Source organism: Staurois parvus, unplaced genomic scaffold (genome assembly GCF_062004578.1).
Source record: "Staurois parvus isolate SC_StPar_1 unplaced genomic scaffold, SC_StPar_1.0 ptg000756l, whole genome shotgun sequence".
Taxonomy (NCBI): domain Eukaryota; kingdom Metazoa; phylum Chordata; class Amphibia; order Anura; family Ranidae; genus Staurois; species Staurois parvus.
In genome coordinates, this window is record NW_028318552.1 from 138,062 (window position 1) to 161,428 (window position 23,367).

General features: G+C 46.5%; 1 protein-coding gene across 1 annotated transcript in view; it reads right to left on the reverse strand.

The window, feature by feature from the left end:
- The window catches only part of LOC149444987 (vomeronasal type-2 receptor 26-like), a 45,523-nt gene that overhangs the window by 11,996 nt on the left and 10,160 nt on the right, over positions 1–23,367 (reverse strand). The window contains exons 3-5 of the mRNA XM_089654330.1: positions 22,864–22,929; positions 11,740–11,754; positions 10,187–10,414 (exon numbers count right to left, since the gene is read on the reverse strand). Of these exons, the coding sequence (XP_089510456.1) occupies positions 10,187–10,414; positions 11,740–11,754; positions 22,864–22,929 (309 nt within the window). The remainder of the gene's footprint in view (positions 1–10,186; positions 10,415–11,739; positions 11,755–22,863; positions 22,930–23,367) is intronic.

The following is a 23,367-nucleotide window of genomic DNA, read 5'->3' on the forward strand; positions in this document are numbered from 1 at the left end:
AAAAAACTCATAGTTTTACATTACACAGCAACATCCACACATGTAGGACACCCAACATTAGAGGTGATTTATTCTTCCAAAGCAAATACACTTTTGCACCTGACTACTATTCAAGTGTGTAGCACTCTCCCCTTAGGAGTTGCTGAAAATTTGGGTCCCCCTATAGTCCTCAGACTTGCATTCCAGAGACAGTAAAATGTCCTTGAGCTTGTTTTTTTTAAGCTTTATTAGGAGTATGAAACTTGGATGAGGTTGAGGGATGCATGGGATGCCCAAAGAACAGCAACCATGCACAAGTCCAATATAGGAAATGTCTCTTCATGGAAAGCTCTCCAGCCTCTCCTGGTGTACCACCCCAAACTCCAGATGATGCCTTTTCTCATCCAGATTTTCCCTGGATAAGGGAACCCAGAATCTGTCACATTAAAGGCACAGTCCCTGATGGGGGTTAGTCAAGTTTCCCACCCAAATACCCTCTTTCCTTCTCCCCTTCTCTGGTCCAGGGATTGTAGGCGTACTCACTGTTCCTCTCCTATAGGTTGATTAGACTGGCAGCTGCCTTCAGGCCTTCCACTGCGCTGGCTCCTTCCCTGACTCTACAGGTGGTCCTCTCTCAGAGGGCCAGTGAGGTAAAGTGTTCCTCCTTTCCAGATCCCACCTGGAGGTTGACCCCTTCCCACTGATTCCCCTTACAGGCTCCTACATCTCTTCCCCTCAGTTCATCTTCCATCCAAACTCTCCTGCTGCTGAGCAGGCTCTAGCACATTTAAAGGTTGCACTGGCCCCATGCCAATCCTCCTGTTTGAGAATTGGCTAGAGTCCTCTAAGTGTGCAGACCAGCCCCTTCACACCACTGCCCACTGCTTCAAGAACCTTATCCAGGTTTCAAGAGCAGGGGGAGGTATCAGGGAACTGACCTGCACTCCTTACCTAAAATGTACCCTCTGATTCAGCCCAGGCTACTACTTTCTAGTTGCAAAACTAGCTCGCTCCCCCCAGCTAACTAGAGGGGTGCTACAAATGTTACTCTTCCCCCTCAATCCCTCTCCGTCGCTTAGCTAGTGTGACCCCAGTGATGATGGAGAGGGGCAAACAAGGATGCTGTGCAGGCACCCAACATCCTCCTTATCAATCAATGATGTCATTAGTTGTTAGAACGCTGGTAGCTAGATTGTTGTAATGGTGCACTAAAAGGCCAGCTTCATCCATCAACTGGCTTGTATACAATTTTTTTTGCAATTTTTAGGCATTTTTCAAGGCACCCTAGAAGAAACCTGAAGGCACTCAAGAGTGCCTGAGCACCTTGGTTGACAGAGGCTGACTTAGACATCTCTTTAGTTCCTTCACGTTATGTTCTATCACTCATTCATGTGGACCTCCATTGGGAGTTGGGTGGTAAATATCTGTCATAGCTCCTCCGAGTCAGATACACGCAACTGTAACTTCACAACATATATTGCCCACAAAAAACTATGTGGACTTGCTGGATCCTATATAAACTACTCCCATGTAAACCACTGAACTATACAGGATCAGTACAGCAATAAGATTGATCACTAGATCACCTAGACTCTGCAATTGTGTATTTTCAGATTTTAATATATTGCCTACCCTAATCCTTCCTGCTCTTCTCGCCTTCTATTCCATACCCACCTTTTCTATCTTCCCTCCATGTCCTCCTATTCCCTACTCATGAAAGACTGAGGGTCTCTCTGGTGCTTGCCATTCTTCCTTCCCCCTAACTCCTCAACAAAATTCCTCCAAGAGCTCTAGGAGAAACCACGTGGGGCCATATAGTTCTTCTGGGGCACATCAAGTCAGGATAAATAAGAAAAGTCTGATGTGGTGTGATGGCAATTTTGGCACAAGGGATACCTTTGGCAACCAGCCAGAACCTGCTGAGAAGTTAGGAAATGGTCAATTTTACTATAGTAGTGATGAGGAGCTGAATGGAAGATGTAGTCCCTATATGTAGCATATAGAATTCACCATATATCAGTAAGGTGTAGAGCATGCAATTTGGGTTTGACCCTGTTCAAGCTAGACAAAGCCACCTGAGATTTCCCAGAAATGGTATCTAAGTAGGGATCGTGTTGAAGTCTATCTGCATGATGATAGTGCCCTCTGTGGAGTCCTTAAATAAGCTGAGAAGAGTAGACAGTAGGGACATATGGCCTTGGTTGGGGACGTAAAGATTCAGAAGTACTAGCATGAAAGGGTTGTCCATATGTTCAACATTTCAGTAGATACTTTTTTCAGTGGGCTCAGGGATTGATCAAATACATCAGAGTACACACGTTCATAGACCTTCCCAGACTCTATACCCTAACGTATATATACCATACAGTTGCCAATGAATATATTGCAGAGGCTCAAACACTGGTCCTCAAAGAAACATTCCTGGGTGTGGTGAGCGGCCTTCCTCAAAATGGACATTTTGCAGGTTTTTTTATACATCTTTCATGCTCTCCTTATCTCTGTTCCCAAGTCCTTCTTTACTACATTAAGATCCACATTGATGCACTACATGTGGAGCCATTTCTCTATCCCCATATACATTTTGACGTCCTAGTTCACAGTAAACAAACAGTAGGCTTAGGCCTGCCTCATTTGGAAATGTATTGTAAAGCTGCACTATTGATACACTTATAAGATTTGATTTTTCATGGCAAAGACCAGTTGTGAGTTAATATAGAGTTTGCTCTGACTCCTCCCCACTACTCTTCCAATCTGTTTGCCATCTACTAGAAGTGTGGGGTACGCTAATTAATGTGATATTAATAAAGGCCTATTAAAAAAAAATAACAAACATGTCATGTTAACCTGATTTACCTGCTCCATGCGATGGTTTTGCACAGAGCAGCCTCAATCCTTCTTGGGTCCCTCACTGGATCTCCTGGCCCCTTCCCCCTGCTGAGTGTCACTTGCTATGGGGAACTAATTTGTGCTCACTCCCGAGCCCCCGAGTGTGTCTATATGTCACACAGTGCATGATCAGCCGTGCCTCCCACTCTCTCCTCACTGGCCATGTGTCAGGGTCCTGTCCACGGCAGAAGTTCTGGAAGATCTGACATTTCTGCCAGTACTCTGCATGGCTGCAGAAGCACACATCAGCCTCAGTTTGGTGCCAGACAGCCTTTATAAGGAGGCTCATCACTTTCTCCAGTTGTTGGATGATCTCTAGCTCCCTGTGCACTGTTCCTGGTTCCTGTTTCCTGTGATTTTGATCCGTCATTTCCTGTTACCAACTCGGCTTGCTCCTGGACCTGTCTACTCTGCTTTACCCCTGATCTGACCTCGGCTTGGCTTACAGATACTCCCTCTCTGTGTATGACCTTGGCTATCCCATCTGACTACATCTGCTCTGATTCCCACCTGGTACCTGACCCTGGCTTGAACCAACTACCCAGTAAACATCTAAATCCCGGAAGGGCTTACATACCATGCACAGGCACCTCCTGTCTGCAGACCTATATCCGTGCACCAGCTGTGCTTTTGAGTGGACCACCAACCAGCACTCCTACAGGAGACCTGTGCAACTTTGGGCCTGACTCCCACTGTCCCACTCCCAGGGGAGACCGGATCTTAGCCGCAAGGGAAGCCCTCTCTCTATTGGCCTCCATCACCAAGTACGTGTTACTATGATGGACAGCAGTGAGAGCTCCCGGGAGAGATGTTGCTCCCATGCACAGAGCAGGACTGAGATTAAGCTCAAGTAAGTCTTTGGGGGAAGGAGGGGGGGGGGACACAGAGAAGGTTTTTTACCTTCAGGTAACTACTATAAAGTCTCAGTTTTCTTATAAAGGCCTCATGGAGGAAGAATGGAATTGTTTTACATAAGATATTCCCAGCAATATCGGATTGTTGTTGGCATTGCATGACAGTGGGAGGTACACTTCTGATGGTCCTGTCCTTTGGTCTCACCCTTCTGGATGCAGATGAAATACTGTATATAAACAAGCAGTAAACCTTTGTATCTCAGGAACACCAGAAATTGCCCTTCTCTCTATGTTCCCAGGATCAATGTCAAATACCAAGAAAGATCTCCTTTGCTTCTTTCTTATAGCAGCTAGAATGGTAATACTCGACACTAGAGAACTAATAACCCTCCTACCATGAAAGAATTGGCTACTGAATGCACCCACTCGCAATGCACGAAGGAGCTGACAGCCCAACTTTATGACAAATTTGACAAATGTATATTGACTCAGAGCATTTGAATCCACTACATGAGCACTGACCACTTCAAAAGTCATTTGATACACCGTGGACCATTGAAAAGATGAAAAAGTTGCTCCTGTCAGTGGCTACCCAACATCCTCCCCTCTCTTTTCTTCCTTTGTTCTTTCTGCACGTGTCTCTCGATTATTCTTTGCTCTCTCTCTCTAACTGTATCCCTACTGAGTCCATCCTTATAGGTCATGGGATATATAAATACATATCCTCAGGGCTTTTTTTCTCAGAGAATAGGTGCAGGAACTCCCCTCTTCTGAGTCACCCCCTTTCTCTGCCCCCTACCCACTTTTGAGCACCGTCCCTTGGTGCCGCCCCCTACCCACCTCCCAGTACCGACCCTTTTTGAGAATACACAACCAAATATCATTTTGTCGTGCTAAGTATTTTGGATGGAATTTGTAAATAATAGTAGGAAAAGCAGTAAAATAGAACATCTACAGCAAAAATAGATAACCCCCCAGCAACAATATACCCCCCTCCACAACAATAGACTCCCCCAGCAACAATGGACCCACTCATCACAAAATATCACCCCAGAAACAATACACCCCCAGCAGCAATAACAGATCACCCAGCAGCCAGCATCAATAGACCTCTCCTTCAACAGTAGATCTCTCCCAGAAACAATTGACCCCTCCAGCAACATTAGACCCCCCCCCAGCAAAAATAGATCCCCTCCAGTGGCAATAGATCCCCCAGCAGTCAGGATTAATAGACCCTCTAGCACACCCCAGCACCCCTTGCCAATACATACATTCAGTGCAGGGGGTGCTGGAACTGCCCCCATATTCCTGCTGGAAAAAAATTGCTGCTTATCCTTCCTTACACATACCCAGGTCAACCACATGACTTCCACAGGGATCAATACTCAGCATCAGGGGTGGACTGACCATTTGGAAACTCGGGCACTGCCCGAGGGCCCGGGGTCAGTAGGGGGCCCCATGAGATGCCCCTGGTACCTTTTTCATAGGCTTTTTTGAGTTTGGGCAAAGATACAGGGGCCCCACGATCCCCTATTGCCTAGGGGCCCCATGAGTTGTCAGTCCGCCCCTGCTCAGCATGTGTCTCAACCGGACCACACTAAAAAGATTGTGGAGTTCTTTCTCAAAAAAAACTGTGTATACAACCGACTGCCCAATTCCTGTGACAAACTTCAATTTTCTATATTGTTTCTGTACTTTGTTTTGTAATGAAATTGTTTAATACATTTTTACTAATTATAAGAGAAAAGAAAAAACTGACAAAACAAACAAACAAAAAAGAATATTAACCCACTAATAAGGGATACAGTATACTGTTGTAAAAAAATCACACAAATTTACTCTGAATCCTAGCACAAAAGAAACTCAGTTAACTAAGAGAAATAGTTTTTCTTTTGTAAATTCAGAAAATTACTTTTCCACAAATCAATTTGGGAGAATTCTTTCTAAAATGTAAATTAACTTTCAATTAAAATCCTATTTATGTTTTGTTCATTCTTCAAATTAAAAATGAAAAAATACAATACTATATACTACATAGAAAATTTGGAAGGTTTTACATGCAGTAAATGCTAACTCAGCCTAGTTAATTCAAGTTTAAACTACACAAATCAAGGGAAATCTAATAACAAAGATATAATAATATATTGGGATTCAATTGAACGTCAAGGTTTGCCGCAGAAAAACATCAATTAAGGAAACATTTTACTTATAAATGCAAGAAGTGAATGATAGCTTCCCTAATCAGAATGTATTAGAGACAAATGGCTTTTTAATATTTATTTATTTCAGGTACTTATATAGCGCCGTCAATTTACGCAGCACTTTCCATACATAATAAATATATATATATATATAGTACATTCACATCAGTCAATATGTATTTTAAGGAATGTAAGGAATCTATAAAGGAACACGGAACTCCTTTAATTCAAATTAGGAAACATAAGGGATATAATAAAGAGATAGCAAAAAGATATACAGTTGCAAGAAAAAGTATGTGAACCCCTTGGGATTACGTGGAGTTTTGCATGAATTGGGCATAAAATGTGCTCTGAACGTCATCTAAGTCACAACAATAGAAGAACACAGTCTGCTGAACATAATACTACACAAACATTAGATGTTGCCATGGTTTAATTGCACATAACATGTAAACATTCACAGTGCAGGGAGGAAAAAGTATGTGAGGCCCTAGCTTAATGACTTCTCCCAGAGCTAATTGGAGCCAAGAGTGAGCCAACTTTGACTCCAGTCAGTGTGAGGATATTGGATGTGTTGCTGACAGCTGTCCTGCCCTTAAAAAACACACACCTGTTTTGGGTTTACTGGTTTCAAGAAGCACTGTCTGATGTGAACCATGCCTCACAGAAAAGAGCTCTCAGAAGACCTACGATCAATTTTTGACTTGCATGAAGCTGGAAAGGGTTACAAAAGTATCTCCTTAAGCCTTGATGTTCATGTGTCCACGGTAAGACAGACTGTCTACAAATGGAGAAAGTTTAGCACTGTTGCTACTCTCCCTAGGCATGATCGTCCTGTAAAAATGACTGCAAGAGCACAGCGCAGAATGCTGCATGAGGTAAAGAAGAATCCCAGAGTGTCAGCTAAAGACCTACAGAAATCTCTGGCACATGCTAACATTTTTGTTGACACATCTACAATAAGGAAAACATTAAACAAGAATGGAGTACATGGGAGGACACCACGGAGGAAGCCATTGCTGGCCAAAAAGAATATTGCAGCACGTTTGAAGTTTGCAAAAGAGCACCTGGATGTTCCACAGCACTACTGGCAAAATATACTGTGGACAGATGAAACCAAGATTGAGTTGTTTGGAAGAACACACAACACTATGTGTGGAGAAAAAAGGCACAGCACACCAACATCAAAACCTCATCCCCACTGTAAAACATGGCGCAGGGAGCATCATGGTTTGGGGCTGCTTTGCTGCATCAGGTCCTGGACGGATTGTTGTCATTGATGGGAAAATGAATTCCAGAGTTTATCAAGACATTTTGCAGGAAAATGTACGACCATCTGTCCGCCAACTGAAGCTCCGCAGAGGATGGGTGATGCAACAGGACAATGACCCAAAGCATACAAGTAATTCAACAAAACAATGGCTGCAACAGCACAGAATACACCTTCTGGAGTGGCCCAGTCAGAGTCCTGACCTCAACCCGATTGAAATGCTGTGGCATGACCTTAAGAGAGCGATTCACACCAGACATCCCAAGAATATTGCTACACTGAAACAGTTTTGTGAAGAGGAGTGGTCCAAAATTACTCCAGATCGTTGTGCAGGTCTGATCTGCAACTACAGGAAATGTTTGGTTGAGGTTATTGCTGCAAAAGGAGAGTCAACCAGTTATTAAGTCCAAAGGTTCACATACTTTTTCCTCCCTGCACTGTAAATGTTTACATGTTATGTGCAATTAAACCATGGCAACATCTAATGTTTGTGTAGTATTATGTTCAGCAGACTGTGTTCTTCTATTGTTGTGACTTAGATGATGTTCAGAGCACATTTTATACCCAATTCATGCAAAACTCCACGTAATCCCAAGGGGTTCACATACTTTTTCTTGCAACTGTACACAAGGGCAGACTGACAGCTCATGGGGCCCCTGGGCAATAGGGGATCATGGGGCCCCTGTGTCCTTGCCCAAACTCAAAAAAGCCTATGAAAAAAGGTACCAGGGGCATCTCACGGGGCCCCCTACTGACCCCGGGCCCTCGGGCAGTGCCCGAGTTTCCAAATGGTCAGTCCGCCCCTGGATATACATTACTGAACTAATTATAGGCCATTTTCTCAGTAATGTATGAAAATACTGTATATGACGTGCACAATATCCATCTTATACATAATTAGAATTAAGTAAGTTTCATTAAATGAAGAGAAATTTGTAAAACAATTATCTTGATTAACTCTCTAAGCGAAAAATACTGATTTTTATCCGCAAACAAAAAAGTGTTAGAAAAAGACTTGAACTTCAAGTGGTTAAAATACTTTTTATCTATAGTAATACCATTTAAGAAAAAAACTAATACTAAGTTGGCTAGAAAATAAATTGTGTTTTTTCATTTTTTTACATCTTTTTGACTATTGATTGCATTGTTTTTGGTTTTTTTTGTAAGACTAGATGTCAGGAAAGGCCTGCCCACAGTGCAGGTGAAGTTCTGTGGTGCACAAATATGTGCATGCGCAGAGTCCTTACATACCAAACAGATGTGCAGGCACTTGGACATAGGCAAGCACTCGTGTGCGCGCGCATGCGCACTCGCGCATACACTAATGCTGGCGCCAAAAGGGCTACTTAAACTGGCTGCAGTAGTTGTCCCATTGCCGTATGGTCTTTTCCCTGCTCGTGTTCCCTGATTCCTGTGATTGTCTCTTGATACCGAACCAGCTTGTTCCTGACCTCCGCTTGACCGCTACCTGCCCTGACCTCTGGCTTGTCTTGGATTATTCTCCGGTCTGATTGATTTCCATTGCTGACCTGGCCTGTGACCCAACTACTCTTCCTCCTGCTGCTTTAAGCCTGATCTGCCTGACCGATACCGAACCCGGCTCGTCTGTCCCTGCATCCTCAGCGCGCTGCTCTCGGGTATCCATCCAGCACGGCTACATCAGAACCCTGCTCCCTGCCTACAACTCATCAGCTTAACAGCTATTACTGGACTGATCACAGGCACTCATACCCCACCGTGCCCCTGCAACCGCTGTCTCACCATCAGCGGTCCTTGAGCCGGAGTTGTACAGGAGGCCTGCCTCTTCACGTCAGGCTCACTATCCAGGTACGTGACACTAGATCTCTAAATGAAAGCCTTCTCAGTCCCTTAAAATGCAATGTACACCCACCAACCACTTTTATCAGGTACACCTGTTCAATCGCTTGGTAACAGGGGCGGACTGACAACTCATGGGGCCCCCGGGCAATAGGGGATCATTGGGCTCCTGTGTCCTTGCCCAAACTCAAAAAAGCCTATGAAAAAGGTACCAGGGGCATCTCATGGGGCCCCCTACTGACCCTGGGCCCTCAGGCAGTGTCCGAGTTTCCAAATGGTCAGTCCGCCCCTGCTTGGTAACACAAATTGCTAATCAGCCAATCACATGGCAGCAACTCAATGCATTTAGGCATCTGGACATGGTGGAGACGACTTGCTGATGTTCAAACCGAGCATCAGAATGGGGAAGGGAATTTTGAGCGTGGCATGGTTTTTGGTGCCACACGGGCTGGTCTGAGTATTTCAAAAATGTTTTCACGCACACCCATCTCTAAGGTTTACAGACAATGGTCCGAAAAAGAGAAAATATCCTGTGAGTGGCAGTTGTGTGGAGGAAAACGCCTTGTTGAGGTCAGAGGAGAATGGGCAGACTGGTTGCTGAGACATTCAGATGGTAGGGTCAGGATTTGGTGTAAACAACATAAAAGCATGCATCCACCCTGCCTTGTATCAATGGTTCAGGTTGGTGGTGTCATGGTGTGGTGGATCCATCCTGTTTGTATCAATGGTTCAGGCTGGTGGTGGTGATGTCATGGTGTGGTGGATCCATCCTGTCTTGTATCAATGGTTCAGTTTGGTGGTGTCATTGTGTTGGATCCATCCTGTTTGTATCAATGGTTCAGGCTGGTGGTGGTGGTGGTGTGGTGGATCCATCCTGCATTGTATCAGTGGTTCAGGCTCGTGGTGTCATGGTGTGGTGGATCCATCCTGTTTGTATCAATGGTTCAGGCTGGTGGTGTCATGGTGTGGTGGATCCATCCTGCCTTGTATCAATGGTTCAGGCTGGTGGTGTCATGGTGTGCAGGAGATTTTCTTGGCACTAACAAGGTGGACCTAATAAAGTGGCCGACAAGTGTATGTATTACTTTATTATCTGAAGTAAGGACAAAAAACCCAAATCCATAGCAGAGATATAACAATTGCTCTGGTACATAAGAAGTATAGAGCTATGAACCTACCTCATTCCCAGATGTCAAAGTTACGGCTTCAGTATTAATTTGAAGTTGCTGACCTTCTGATGCCCAGGGTGTGAAATTTCCTACATCATTATAAATCACAGTGCCATCATCTGTATGTATCTGATTTGTTATTTTGTAGCGATAAACAAATTCTCCGTGTTCATTAAAAAATGGTGCCGGCTCATCTGAACCAAATGAATATTTAATTTTTCTTAAATAGTGATACAACTTTGGTATAAATATAAAAAGAAAAAAAGAAACGTATTTCGTAAGTTAGAGAAAACTGAGTGAAATGCATATTTAACTCCTTTGTGCTGAGCGCACGTGTGTATGCCGCCTCTTGGGCCTTAATGCATATATGCGAACCCAAAGAAAAACACAACCATGCTGAGAGCGTGCACAATGCATGCTTCCGGCACAGATACCGGCACTTACCGGTTACTTATGACTGGGAGCTTTCCGATCATGTGACTGCTGTGACAGCCAATCGTAGCTGTCACATGAGCACAAACCCCGCCCTACCTCTCACAATCTGAAACCCCTTAACCTCTTCCCATCCGGCCCATGTATATAAACGGCCGGAATGTGGCAGTGCAGGGGCGGGTTGCCGTTTATAAACATCCTCCCCGCCCCTGCTTGTGCGCGCTCCCTGGAAGTGCGCAGCACCGCGACCCAATGCCCGCTGTGTCCTCCAGACACAGTGGAACACCGATCGTTGTTCAGGACCTCTGCGTGAGGTCCCGATCATGTGATCACTGATTAGCCAATCAGTGATCACATGAAGAGTAGTAAGCAAAATGTCACTTCTGACATCATTGCTTACTACGTGTGAAATCTGTGAATGATCACCGAGATCACATGGTACAGGGCTATTCACAACAGCCTTGTACCATGTGACAAGCTGTGACCAATCACAGCTCTCACAGTGTTTCTCAATGACTGCAAGAATGAATAGAAGGAGAAATGATTGCTTTTACAGCCTTTATGGGTGTAAAAAGCAATCAGTGTAAAAAAAAATGTAAAAAAATCTTCATCACCCCCCACAAGAGTAGTAAGCAAGATGTCACTTCTGACATCATTGCTTACTACGTTTGAAATCTGTGAATGATCACCGAGATCAAATGGTAAAGGGCTATTCACAACAGCCTTGTACCATGTGACAAGCTGCGACCAATCACAGCTCTCACAGTATTTCTCAATGGCTGCAAGAATGAAGAGAAGGAGAAATGATTGCTTTTACAGCCTTTATGGGTGTAAGAAGCAATCAGTGTAAAAAAAAATGTAAAAAAATCTTCATCACCCCCCACAAGTAGTACAGTGTCACTATGGTGACACTGTACTGCTAGGGTGGCAATATGTAAAAAGAAAAAAAACATAAATATTAATTTAAAAAAAATAAAATAAAAATGTAAAAAAAATTTAGAAAAATTATAATTTTTGGTTATAAACTAATTTGGGTTATTTTGTTTTTTACTAAAATGATAACTGAATCAATTTTAGCCAAGATTTATGAAGAAAGATTATTTATTTGCAAAATTTTATAAGAAAAACACTTTTTTTTTCAACATTTTTGGACTTTTTCATTTATATAGCAAAAAAATAAAAATCCCAATGGTGAATAAATACCAGTTTTATCTGTCTCAAAAAAATGCTAAAAAAACTCATATGGGTACAGTGTTGCATGACTGCGCAATTGTCATTCAAAGTGTGATAGCGCTTTTTCTTTATCTGGACTGGAAGGGGGTGAAAGTGTATGGACTTGAAGTGGTTAAAGGGTCAAGAGGCGCCAGTGTCAAGGGGTTAAAGACCTACCCTGGACTCAATATTTTCCCTCTTCCAGTCACTCCCTACTCCATTGGAATGAGGGAGCCATAGGGGGGGGCTGGATTCTAAGAGGGAAAACTCTGAACTGAAGGCAGCTGATCAGCAATTGGAAGAAACAGCGTACCGCTTCTCCCAGAGAAGATTCAGCTGCAAAAATGTATGGAGATGTGCTGGGTTAAACTGCTGGCACCAACGTGTCCCTACTTGCAGTTTTTATTTAGCAGTTTAGGAGATAGGTAGCAGGATAGTTGGGCTTATGATCCTCTCCGGGTCTATTATAAGTCTTCCTAGGTAAGATTCCTTGGATTATAGGTGATAATACCCTTTACTATGAGCATAGGGATGGGTACCATTAGCTATGTACGCACCTAGGAAGTATATATTGTATTTTGAACTTTGATACCCATTTCACTTTATGAACTTTTGCTATAGTTTATACTGGGGATGCTGTCAGCAAGTATACAAGGTCTGTACCAAAAGTAATGCAAACGTGGGCATAACTTTTTTATTAACTTCCATAGGGTGTTTAATTTTCACGTGTTGGCAGAGTAACTATTTCTTTACAGCAACTCTTATTCTGCTTCATTGCTTTTTCATAGAGTTCTCCATGAAGGAGGGGTGCAGGCTGTCCGGCATCCACAGAAGGCTACAGAATGTTTACAGAGATTACCCCATTTATGAGAGCAATGGGCACAGTTAGAAGAAGAAACTTAAAGAAGGGCAAACCAGCACTGAATACAAACCATGCAGAGGGAGGCCATCAGATGAGACCACTGCCCTGAATCACCACTGAGTTGATTAATTGAGACAGATGTGTCACAGTCTGTGAGCTTGCTGCACAACTGGACTGTGGTCACAATGCCATACAGAGGATGGCGGAAGACGTAGGGTATGGGAAAGTGTGTACCTTGACCACTACAACACACGACCAAACACATCTTTGGAAACAAAGGTGGTCCCCCGTTCACCGTACAGCCAATAGTTAGAACCATCTGACTTCCACTCAGTCCATAAATGGACAGTCTTCAAGAACAATAATTTGATGACACAGATGACGTGAAAGTGGCTCTGATTACCCCCACAGTACAATGCCATACAGAGGATGGTGGAAGACGTAGGGTATTGGAAAGTGTGTACCTTGACCATTACAACACACAACCAAACACATCATTGGAAACAAAGGTGGTCCCCCATCCACCGTACAGCCAATAGTTAGAACCATCTGACTTCCACTCAGTCCAAAAATGGACAGTCTTCAAGGACAATAATTTGATGACACAGATGAGGTGAAAGTGGTCCTGATCACCCCCACAGTACAATGTCACCAGACCAGTGCTACCAGTCAGTGTCCCTAAACACTGCTGCAGCAGTCATAATGTTCCTAATGACCACCACACCAGTCACAGTGTCCCTGATCACAGCTACACCAGTCCTATTGTCACCATAAGCAGTCGTTCACATGTGTGATGCTCTCTGAAGAGTAATCAGTGTTGAGATCGTTCCTCAGAGAACATTTACCAACTGGAGAGGAGGCATTGTATTGCCACCACCTTTAACCCCTTGGACTCTGCATAATCACCCTCATTCACTTTATTGGGCCATGATGAGCAAGCATGCAAGGAGTATTAATCCTGACACAGATGCACAGCGTCCCAGCCACAGCATGTATATGTCCCTGGCCAGTAGAATTGGGCTTGATGTTCTTATCGTAACGTAAGTTCGACTCGAGCATCGGCCATTCATGTGTTCGGCGACCACAGTAATCATAAGGGCATTTGGTGGGCTATTTGCCCATCGCACCCCATAGTGGGACCATGGCTTTTGCTGTAGGATGCAACTAAGAAAATGTCAGGAAAGACCCACTTGGGTTAATCAGAGGCACTTTAAATGAAGAGGTGTGTGCTGACTCCTATTTAACATGATTTTGAATGTGATTGCTTAATTCTGAACACAGCTACATCCCCAGTTATAAGAGGGTGTGCACACTTATGCAAACACATTATTTTAGTTTTTTATGTTTACTTTTCTCCCCTAAAAGATTTCAGTTTTTCTTTCAACTGAGTTATACAGTGTATAGGTCACATTAAATGTGGAAAAAGTTTTGAAATTACTTATCTTTTTCTAATTTTTTTACATCACAGAAACCTGATATTTTAACAGGGGGGTGTAGACTTTTTATATCCACTGTATATATATATATATATATATATATAGAGATGAGCGAAGTATTCAAAAATTCGATTCGTCTGATTCGGCGAATTCGTGGAAAAATTTTGATTCGAGTCGAATATATTCGCTGCAAATTTAACTTATAAAAGGGTGTTTCTAGGCTTCAGAGAGACTTTATATTAGTGCAGAACACTGTACCTTTAATTTAAATGCCCTTGGAGTCTGCTGGGGAAGAGAAATAATACTGTCAGTCAGTATGACATGCAGATGAGTGCCGTCGATCTTAGAATCACCGCACACTTCACTCATTTGGGCAGTCACGGGGCCAAAACCAGAGTGTGGAGCCACAGTGTGGCGGTGGAGGCAGCAGCAATGGGAGGCCATACAGCACCCTATGACAAAAATGGAAACCACCAACAGTGTGAGGAGACCTGAAAGTGGCACATGGCAGAGTGTGGCGATGGAGACAGCAGCAATGGGAGGCCATACAGGGACCCATGACACACTCTGGACCTGGCAGCAGCATGAGGAGGCGGTACAGGGGCCCATGACAGATTACGGGCCTGGCAGCAGCATGAGGAGTTGGTACGGGGGCCCATGGCAGATTACGGGCCTGGCAGCAGCAATGGGAGGCCGTACAGGGACCCATGAGAGACTCTGGACCTGGCAGCAGCATGAGGAGGCGGTACAGGGGCGCATGACAGATTACGAGCCTGGCAGCAGCAACTTGGACAGGAGGACATTCAGCTTCTGCACCGTCGGGTGCGTGCTCGCAAACTGTTGTCTCTTGGAAACGGATTCCAAGAAAGACTACTGACGGAATCCGTGAAGAGGAGTAGCAGGAGAAGGAGCATCTGAACGAGCGGAAGATGCCAACAAGCGACAACAGGGGCCCATGACAGATTACGGGCCTGGCAGCAGCATGAGGAGTCGGTACGGGGGCCCATGGCAGATTAGGGGCCTGGCAGCAGCTATGGGAGGCCCGTAATCTGCCAGCACCCTATGACAAAAAATGGAACCCACCAGCAGTGTGAGGAGACCTGAAAGTGGCACATGGCAGAGTGTGGCGATGGAGACAGCAGCAATGGGAGGCCGTACAGGGACCCATGACAGACTCTGGACTTGGCAGCAGCATGAGGAGGCGGTATAGGGGCCCATGGCAGATTAGGGGCCTGGCAGCAGCTATGGGAGGCCCGTAATCTGCCAGCACCCTATGACAAAAAATGGAACACACCAGCAGTGTGAGGAGACCTGAAAGTGGCACATGTTTGGGGCATGATTCATGGCGGATTTAGTCAGTTGTGTCAGGAACTGGTGGTTTGAAATCCAGACTAATCCACGCCTGATTCATTTTCACAAACGTCAGTCTCTCCACACTTTGGGTGGACAGTCGTGTCCTCCGCGGAGTTGCAATACCTCCTGCCGCACTAAACACGCGCTCCGATGCCACGCTACTGGCCGGGCATGACAGCCTTTCAAGGGCAAATTCAGCTAGTTGGGGCCAAAGGTCAAGTTTCGTTGCCCAGTAGTCAAGGGGATTGTCTACCTCGGTTGGCAGGGTGCTGTCCAATTAGGCCTAAGCCTGTTGTTTGAGGTCCTGCTCCAGGTCCACCTGATGCTGCTGCTGCTGCTGCTGCGGCTGGTTAGTAGTTTCCTCACTGCGCTGGTGAAGAAAGCTACTCATCATCGACTGCAGACTGAGGCAGCTGCTGCTGGTGGAGCTGCTACTGCTCCTACCACCCCACCCCTCCCCTGCTGCCATGGCAGCGGAACGCGAGCGCACAGGGCCCACAGTGTCTGAGGATGGACGTTGGCGCAGAAAGGCAGAGACCAGCTGACTACATAGGTGGTTTTTATAGTACGTTATTTTGGCCTCCCTCTCAGCAGGTGTGAAAAAGGCCACCATTTTTGAACGGTAGCGAGGGTCCAACAAGGTGGACAGCCAAAAGTCATCCCTCTGTCTGATGGTTATTATTCGGCTGTCGCTACGCAAGCAAGCGAGCATGCTATGCGCCATTTGTGCCAAGGAATGCGAGGGACTCCCTGCCTCCATCTCCACAGCATACTGCCACGGTGCGTCTGGGTCCTCTGTCTCCTCTTCCTCCTCCTCTACCAGATGCTCCTGCTCCTCCACTCCTGTCCGCTGAGTGGAAAAACCACCCATTTCACTCAATAATTCCTGAGCACCAATGTCCTCCTCTACCTCCTCCTCTTCTTCCTGTCCTGCCCCCACAGGGGTCATGTGGCGTTGAGATCTGTGCGCCACGTCTACCGCACCCTGACCAGCCATTGTTAACAGCATTTGTTCCAGGACGTGCAACAGAGGAATGACGTCGTTCATCCCATAGTCCTGCCGACTCACGAATAGCGTGGCCTCCTCAAAGGGCCTGAGCAAGCGGCAGGTGTCACGCATGAGCTGCCAATGGCTGACATCTAAGTTACACAGGGAGTACCTTTATCCGCTTTTAACATCAGGAAATCTGTGATGGCCTTTTGCTGTTCGTAAAGGCGGTCTAACATATGTAGGGTTGAATTCCACCTTGTTGCAACGTCACAGCATGAGGAATCGGTACGGGGGCCCATGGCAGATTACGGGCCTGGCAGCAGCAATGGGAGGCCCGTAATCTGCCAGCACCCTATGTCAAAAAATTCAACACACCAGCAGTGTGTGAGGAGACCTGAAAGTGGCACATGGCAGAGTGTGGCGATGGAGACAGCAGCAAAAGGGAGGCCGTACAGGGACCCATGACAGACTCTGGACCTGGCAGCAGCATGAGGAGGCGGTATAGGGGCCCATGGCAGATTGGGGGCCTGGCAGCAGCTATAGGAGGCCCGTAATCTGCCAGCACCCTATGTCAAAAAATTGAACACACCAGCAGTGTGAGGAGACCTGAAAGTGGCACATGGCATGAGACACTGTGGACCTGGCAGCAGCATGAGGAGGCGGTACAGGGGCCCATGGCAGATTAGGGGCCTGGCAGCAGCTATGGGAGGCCCGTAATCTGCCAGCACCCAATGTCAAAAAATTCAACACACCAGCAGTGTGAGGAGACCTGAAAGTGGCACATGGCAGAGTGTGGCGATAGAGACAGCAGCAATGGGAGGCCGTACAGGGACCCATGACAGACTCTGGACTTGGCAGCAGCATGAGGGGGCGGTATAGGGGCCCATGGCAGATTAGGGGCCTGGCAGCAGCTATGGGAGGCCCGTAATCTGCCAGCACCCTATGTCAAAAAATTCAACACACCAGCAGTGTGAGGAGACCTGAAAGTGGCACATGGCATGAGACACTGTGGACCTGGCAGCAGCATGAGGAGGCGGTACAGGGGCCCATGGCAGATTAGGGGCCTGGCAGCAGCTATGGGAGGCCCGTAATCTGCCAGCACCCAATGTCAGAAAATTCAACATACCAGCAGTGTGAGGAGACCTGAAAGTGGCACATGGCAGAGTGTGGCGATGGAGACAACAGCAATGGGAGGCCGTACAGGGACCCATGACAGACTCTGGACTTGGCAGCAGCATGAGGAGGCAGTATAGGGGCCCATGGCAGATTAGGGGCCTGGCAGCAGCTATGGGAGGCCCGTAATCTGCCAGCACCCTGTGTCAAAAAATTCAACACACCAGCAGTGTGTGAGGAGACCTGAAAGTGGCACATGGCAGAGTGTGGCGATGGAGACAGCAGCAATGGGAGGCCGTACAGGGACCCATGAGAGACTCTGGACTTCGCAGCAGCATGAGGAGGCGGTATAGGGGCCCATGGCAGATTAGGGGCCTGGCAGCAGCTATGGGAGGCCCGTAATCTGCCAGCACCCTATGACAAAAAATGGAACACACCAGCAGTGTGTGAGGAGACCTGAAAGTGGCACATGGCATGAGACACTGTGGACCTGGCAGCAGCATGAGGAGGCGGTACAGGGGCCCATGGCAGATTAGGGGCCTGGCAGCAGCTATGGGAGGCCCGTAATCTGCCAGCACCCTATGTCAAAAAAATTGAACACACCAGCAGTGTGTGAGGAGACCTGAAAGTGGCACATGGCATGAGACACTGTGGACCTGGCAGCAGCATGAGGAGGCGGTACAGGGGCCCATGGCAGATTAGGGGCCTGGCAGCAGCTATGGGAGGCCCGTAATCTGCCAGCACCCTATGACAAAAAATGGAACACACCAGCAGTGTGAGGAGACCTGAAAGTGGCACATGGCAGAGTGTGGCGATGGAGACAGCAGCAATGGGAGGCCGTACAGGGACCCATGAGACACTCTGGACCTGGCAGCAGCATGAGGAGGCGCTATAGGGGCCCATGGCAGATTAGGGGCCTGGCAGCAGCTATGGGAGGCCCGTAATCTGCCAGCACCCTATGTCAAAAAAATTGAACACACCAGCAGTGTGTGAGGAGACCTGAAAGTGGCACATGGCATGAGACACTGTGGACCTGGCAGCAGCATGAGGAGGCGGTACAGGGGCCCATGGCAGATTAGGGGCCTGGCAGCAGCTATGGGAGGCCCGTAATCTGCCAGCACCCTATGACAAAAAATGGAACACACCAGCAGTGTGAGGAGACCTGAAAGTGGCACATGGCAGAGTGTGGCGATGGAGACAGCAGCAATGGGAGGCCGTACAGGGACCCATGAGACACTCTGGACCTGGCAGCAGCATGAGGAGGCGCTATAGGGGCCCATGGCAGATTAGGGGCCTGGCAGCAGCTATGGGAGGCCCGTAATCTGCCAGCACCCTATGTCAAAAAAATTGAACACACCAGCAGTGTGTGAGGAGACCTGAAAGTGGCACATGGCAGAGTGTGGCGATGGAGACAGCAGCAATGGGAGGCCGTACAGGGACCCATGAGAGACTCTGGACTTTGCAGCAGCATGAGGAGGCGGTATAGGGGCCCATGGCAGATTAGGGGCCTGGCAGCAGCTATGGGAGGCCCGTAATCTGCCAGCACCCTATGACAAAAAATGGAACACACCAGCAGTGTGAGGAGACCTGAAAGTGGCACATGGCATGAGACACTGTTGACCTGGCAGCAGCATGAGGAGGCGGTACAGGGGCCCATGGCAGATTAGGGGCCTGGCAGCAGCTATGGGAGGCCCGTAATCTGCCAGCACCCTATGACAAAAAATGGAACACACCAGCAGTGTGTGAGGAGACCTGAAAGTGGCACATGGCAGAGTGTGGCGATGGAGACAACCCACCGACTGTTTTGCTCGCTGCCAAGCTGCCACCCTCTTCTCCTGATGATGCGGAAGCAATAGCCTGATGACGACGAGGCTGCCAAGTGCGATCAGCCTCATCATCATCAATTAGGGTCTCCGCCTCACTACTAGCCCCCTCGGCTGCGTGTGGGTCAGGAGACAGACCTGTCTCTAGACCGGCTACCGAGCCACTCTCCTCGCCACTACTTCTTCGCCTGGCTGCTGAAGAGGCGGATGTCTCCCCCCGTTCCTGACCGCCCTCTGTTAGCTCTTCCTCACTGTACTGGATGACACCGGGAGCACTGGCCTCTGGCTGCGAATACTGCTGCCTCGACCCCTTCCTCTGCTGCCACGTCTGCTCGCTCCTAAAACATTGCCTCCTCTGCCACTCCTCTGCATGTTGTCTGACATACTCTTTAATTCAACGATTCTGTGTCCCTGAGTAACAATTCTGTGTCTGTCCCTGAGTAACAATTCTGTGTCCCTGAGTAACGTTTCTGTGGCCCTAAGACACAGTTCTGTGGCCCTCAGTAACAATTCTGTGTCCCTCAGTAACAATTCTGTGTCCCTCAGTAACAATTCTGTGTCTGTCCCTCAGTAACAATTCTGTGTCCCTCAGTAACAATTCTGTGTCCCTCAGTAACAATTCTGTGTCCCTGAGTAACAATTCTGTGTCCCTGAGTAACAATTCTGTGTCTGTCCCTGAGTAAGAATTCTGTGTCTGTCCCTGAGTAAGAATTCTGTGTCCCTAAGTAGCGTTTCTGTTGCCCTAAGTAACGTTTCTGTTGCCCTAAGTAACGTTTCTGTGGCCCTAAGTAACGTTTCTGTGGCCCTAAGTAACGATTCTGTGGCCCTCAGTAACAATTCTGTGTCCCTCAGTAACAATTCTGTGTCCCTGAGTAACAATTCTGTGTCTGTCCCTGAGTAAGAATTCTGTGTCTGTCCCTGATTAACAATTCTGTGTCCCTGAGTAATGTTTCTGTGGCCCTAAGTAACAGTTCTGTGGCCCTCAGTAACAATTCTGTGTCCCTCAGTAACAATTCTGTGTCCCTCAGTAACAATTCTGTGTCCCTCAGTAACAATTCTGTGTCTGTCCCTGAGTAACAATTCTGTGTCTGTCCCTGAGTAACAATTCTGTGTCCCTGAGTAAGGTTTCTGTGGCCCTAAGTAACAGTTCTGTGGCCCTCAGTAACAATTCTGTGTCCCTCAGTAACAATTCTGTGTCTGTCCCTGAGTAACAATTCTGTGTCTGTCCCTCAGTAACAATTCTGTGTCCCTCAGTAACAATTCTGTGTCCCTCAGAAACAATTCTGTGTCCCTGAGTTACAATTCTGTGTCTGTCCCTGAGTAAGAATTCTGTGTCTGTCCCTGATTAACAATTCTGTGTCCCTGAGTAACGTTTCTGTGGCCCTAAGTAACAGTTCTGTGGCCCTCAGTAACAATTCTGTGTCCCTCAGTAACAATTCTGTGTCCCTCAGTAACAATTCTGTGTCTGTCCCTGAGTAACAATTCTGTGTCTGTCCCTGAGTAACAATTCTGTGTCCCTGAGTAACGTTTCTGTGGCCCTAAGTAACAGTTCTGTGGCCCTCAGTAACAATTCTGTGTCCCTCAGTAACAATTATGTGTCTGTCCCTGAGTAACAATTCTGTGTCTGTCCCTGAGTAACAATTCTGTGTCCCTCAGTAACAATTCTGTGTCCCTCAGTAACAATTCTGTGTCCCTCAGTAACAATTCTGTGTCCCTGAGTAACAATTCTGTGTCCCTCAGTAACAATTCTGTGTCCCTGAGTAACAATATTGTGTCTGTCCCTGAGTAAGAATTCTGTGTCTGTCCCTGAGTAACGATTCTGTGGCCCTAAGTAACGTTTCTGTTGCCCTAAGTAACGTTTCTGTGGCCCTAAGTAACGGTTCTGTGTCCCTCAGTAACAATTTTGTATCCCTCAGTAACAATTCTGTGTCTGTCCCTAAGTAACAATTCTGTGGCCCTAAGTAAAGTTTCTGTGGCCCTAAGTAACATTTCTGTGTCCCTAAGTAACGATTCTGTGGCCCTAAGTAACGTTTCTGTAGCCCTAAGTAACGTTTCTGTAGCCCTAAGTAACGTTTCTGTGGCCCTAAGTAACGGTTCTGTGGCCCTCAGTAACAATTCTGTGGCCCTCAGTAACAATTCTGTGTCTGTCCCTAAGTAACAATTCTGTGGCCCTAAGTAACGTTTCTGTGGCCCTAAGTAACGTTTCTGTGGCCCTAAGTAACGATTCTGTGGCCCTAAGTAACGTTTCTGTGGCCCTCAGTAACAAATCTGTGTCCCTCAGTAACAATTCTGTGTCTGTCCCTAAGTAACGTTTCTGTGGCCCTAAGTAACGGTTCTGTGGCCCTAAGTAACGGTTCTGTGGCCCTCAGTAACAATTCTGTGTCCCTCAATAACAATTCTGTGTCTGTCCCTAAGTAACAATTCTGTGGCCCTAAGTAACGTTTCTGTGGCCCTAAGTAACGGTTCTGTGGCCCTCAGTAACAATTCTGTGTCCCTCAATAACAATTCTGTGTCTGTCCCTAAGTAACAATTCTGTGGCCCTAAGTAACGTTTCTGTGGCCCTAACTAACGATTCTGTGGCCCTCAGTAACAAATCTGTGTCCCTCACTAACAATTCTGTGTCTGTCCCTAAGTAACAATTCTGTGGCCCTAAGTAACGATTCTGTGGCCCTCAGTAACAATTCTGTGTCTGTCCCTAAGTAACAATTCTGTGGCCCTAAGTAACGATTCTGTGGCCCTCAGTAACAAATCTGTGTCCCTCAGTAACAATTCTGTGTCTGTCCCTAAGTAACAATTCTGTGGCCCTAAGTAACGTTTCTGTGGCCCTAAGTAACGATTCTGTATCCCTCAGTAACAATTCTGTCTGTCCCTGAGTAACAATTCTGTGTCCCTAAGTAACGTTTCTGTGGCCCTAACTAACGATTCTGTGGCCCTAACTAACGTTTCTCTGTCCCTAAGTAACGTTTCTGTGTCCCTAAGTAACGTTTCTGTGGCCCTAAGTAACGTTTCTGTGGCCCTAACTCTCTCCCTGCATACAGCCAGGTCTGCCTCTGTTGAATGACTGGAGGCAAATGGAGAATTCTAAAATGGCCGCTATTTATAGCTCGACCATTACACAGTGCTGGCTGGCTGGCTGCTGATTGGCTAATGCGATCACATGTCATGAATGAATGCATTATGGGTCAGCGCGCCTTGTCTGCGCGCCTTCCCAGACATCCCCGCTCCGTCGCCGCACATGTCGCCGCCATTTTAGGAAAAATTTAGATTCGCGCATCCAAAGTCTGCTTATTTTCGGATTCGACGCGAATCGAAATTTTCCTAATATTCGAAACGAATTCCACTTCGCCTACTTCGATTCGCTCATCTCTATATATATATATATATATATTTTTTTTTTTATCTCTATATATATATATACATAGATACATACATACACACACACACTGTATGTTAAATATATATACAGTGGAGCAAAAAAGTAATCGGTAGCCATCTTTCAGCAGCTGGATGTTCAAGTCTTGGTTGATCTGCTGCAAGGGCAAAAGACAACAACATTGTTAGATACAGGATGTCAGCGTGCCTCTTCATGTCGCCTAACACAAGGCTTATACTATATAAAAAGGATCAAAATTGGGTCACCACATTCATGGTACTGATCGTGAGGTTCTCTTGGGAACCTTGCTCTACCTCGAACCTGGCAGTTGCAATGTGCACTATATACAGTGGGGCAAAAAAGTATTTAGTCCCCACCAATTGTGCAAGTTCTCCCACTTACAAAGATGAGAGAGGCCTGTAATTGGCATCATAGGGAGACCTCAACTATGAGAGACAAAATGAGAAAACAAATCCAGACAATCACATTGGCTGATCTGGAAAGAATTTATTTACAAATTATGGTGGAAAATAAGTATTTGGTCACCTACAAACAAGCAAGATTTCTGGCTCTCACAGACCTGTACCTTCTTCTT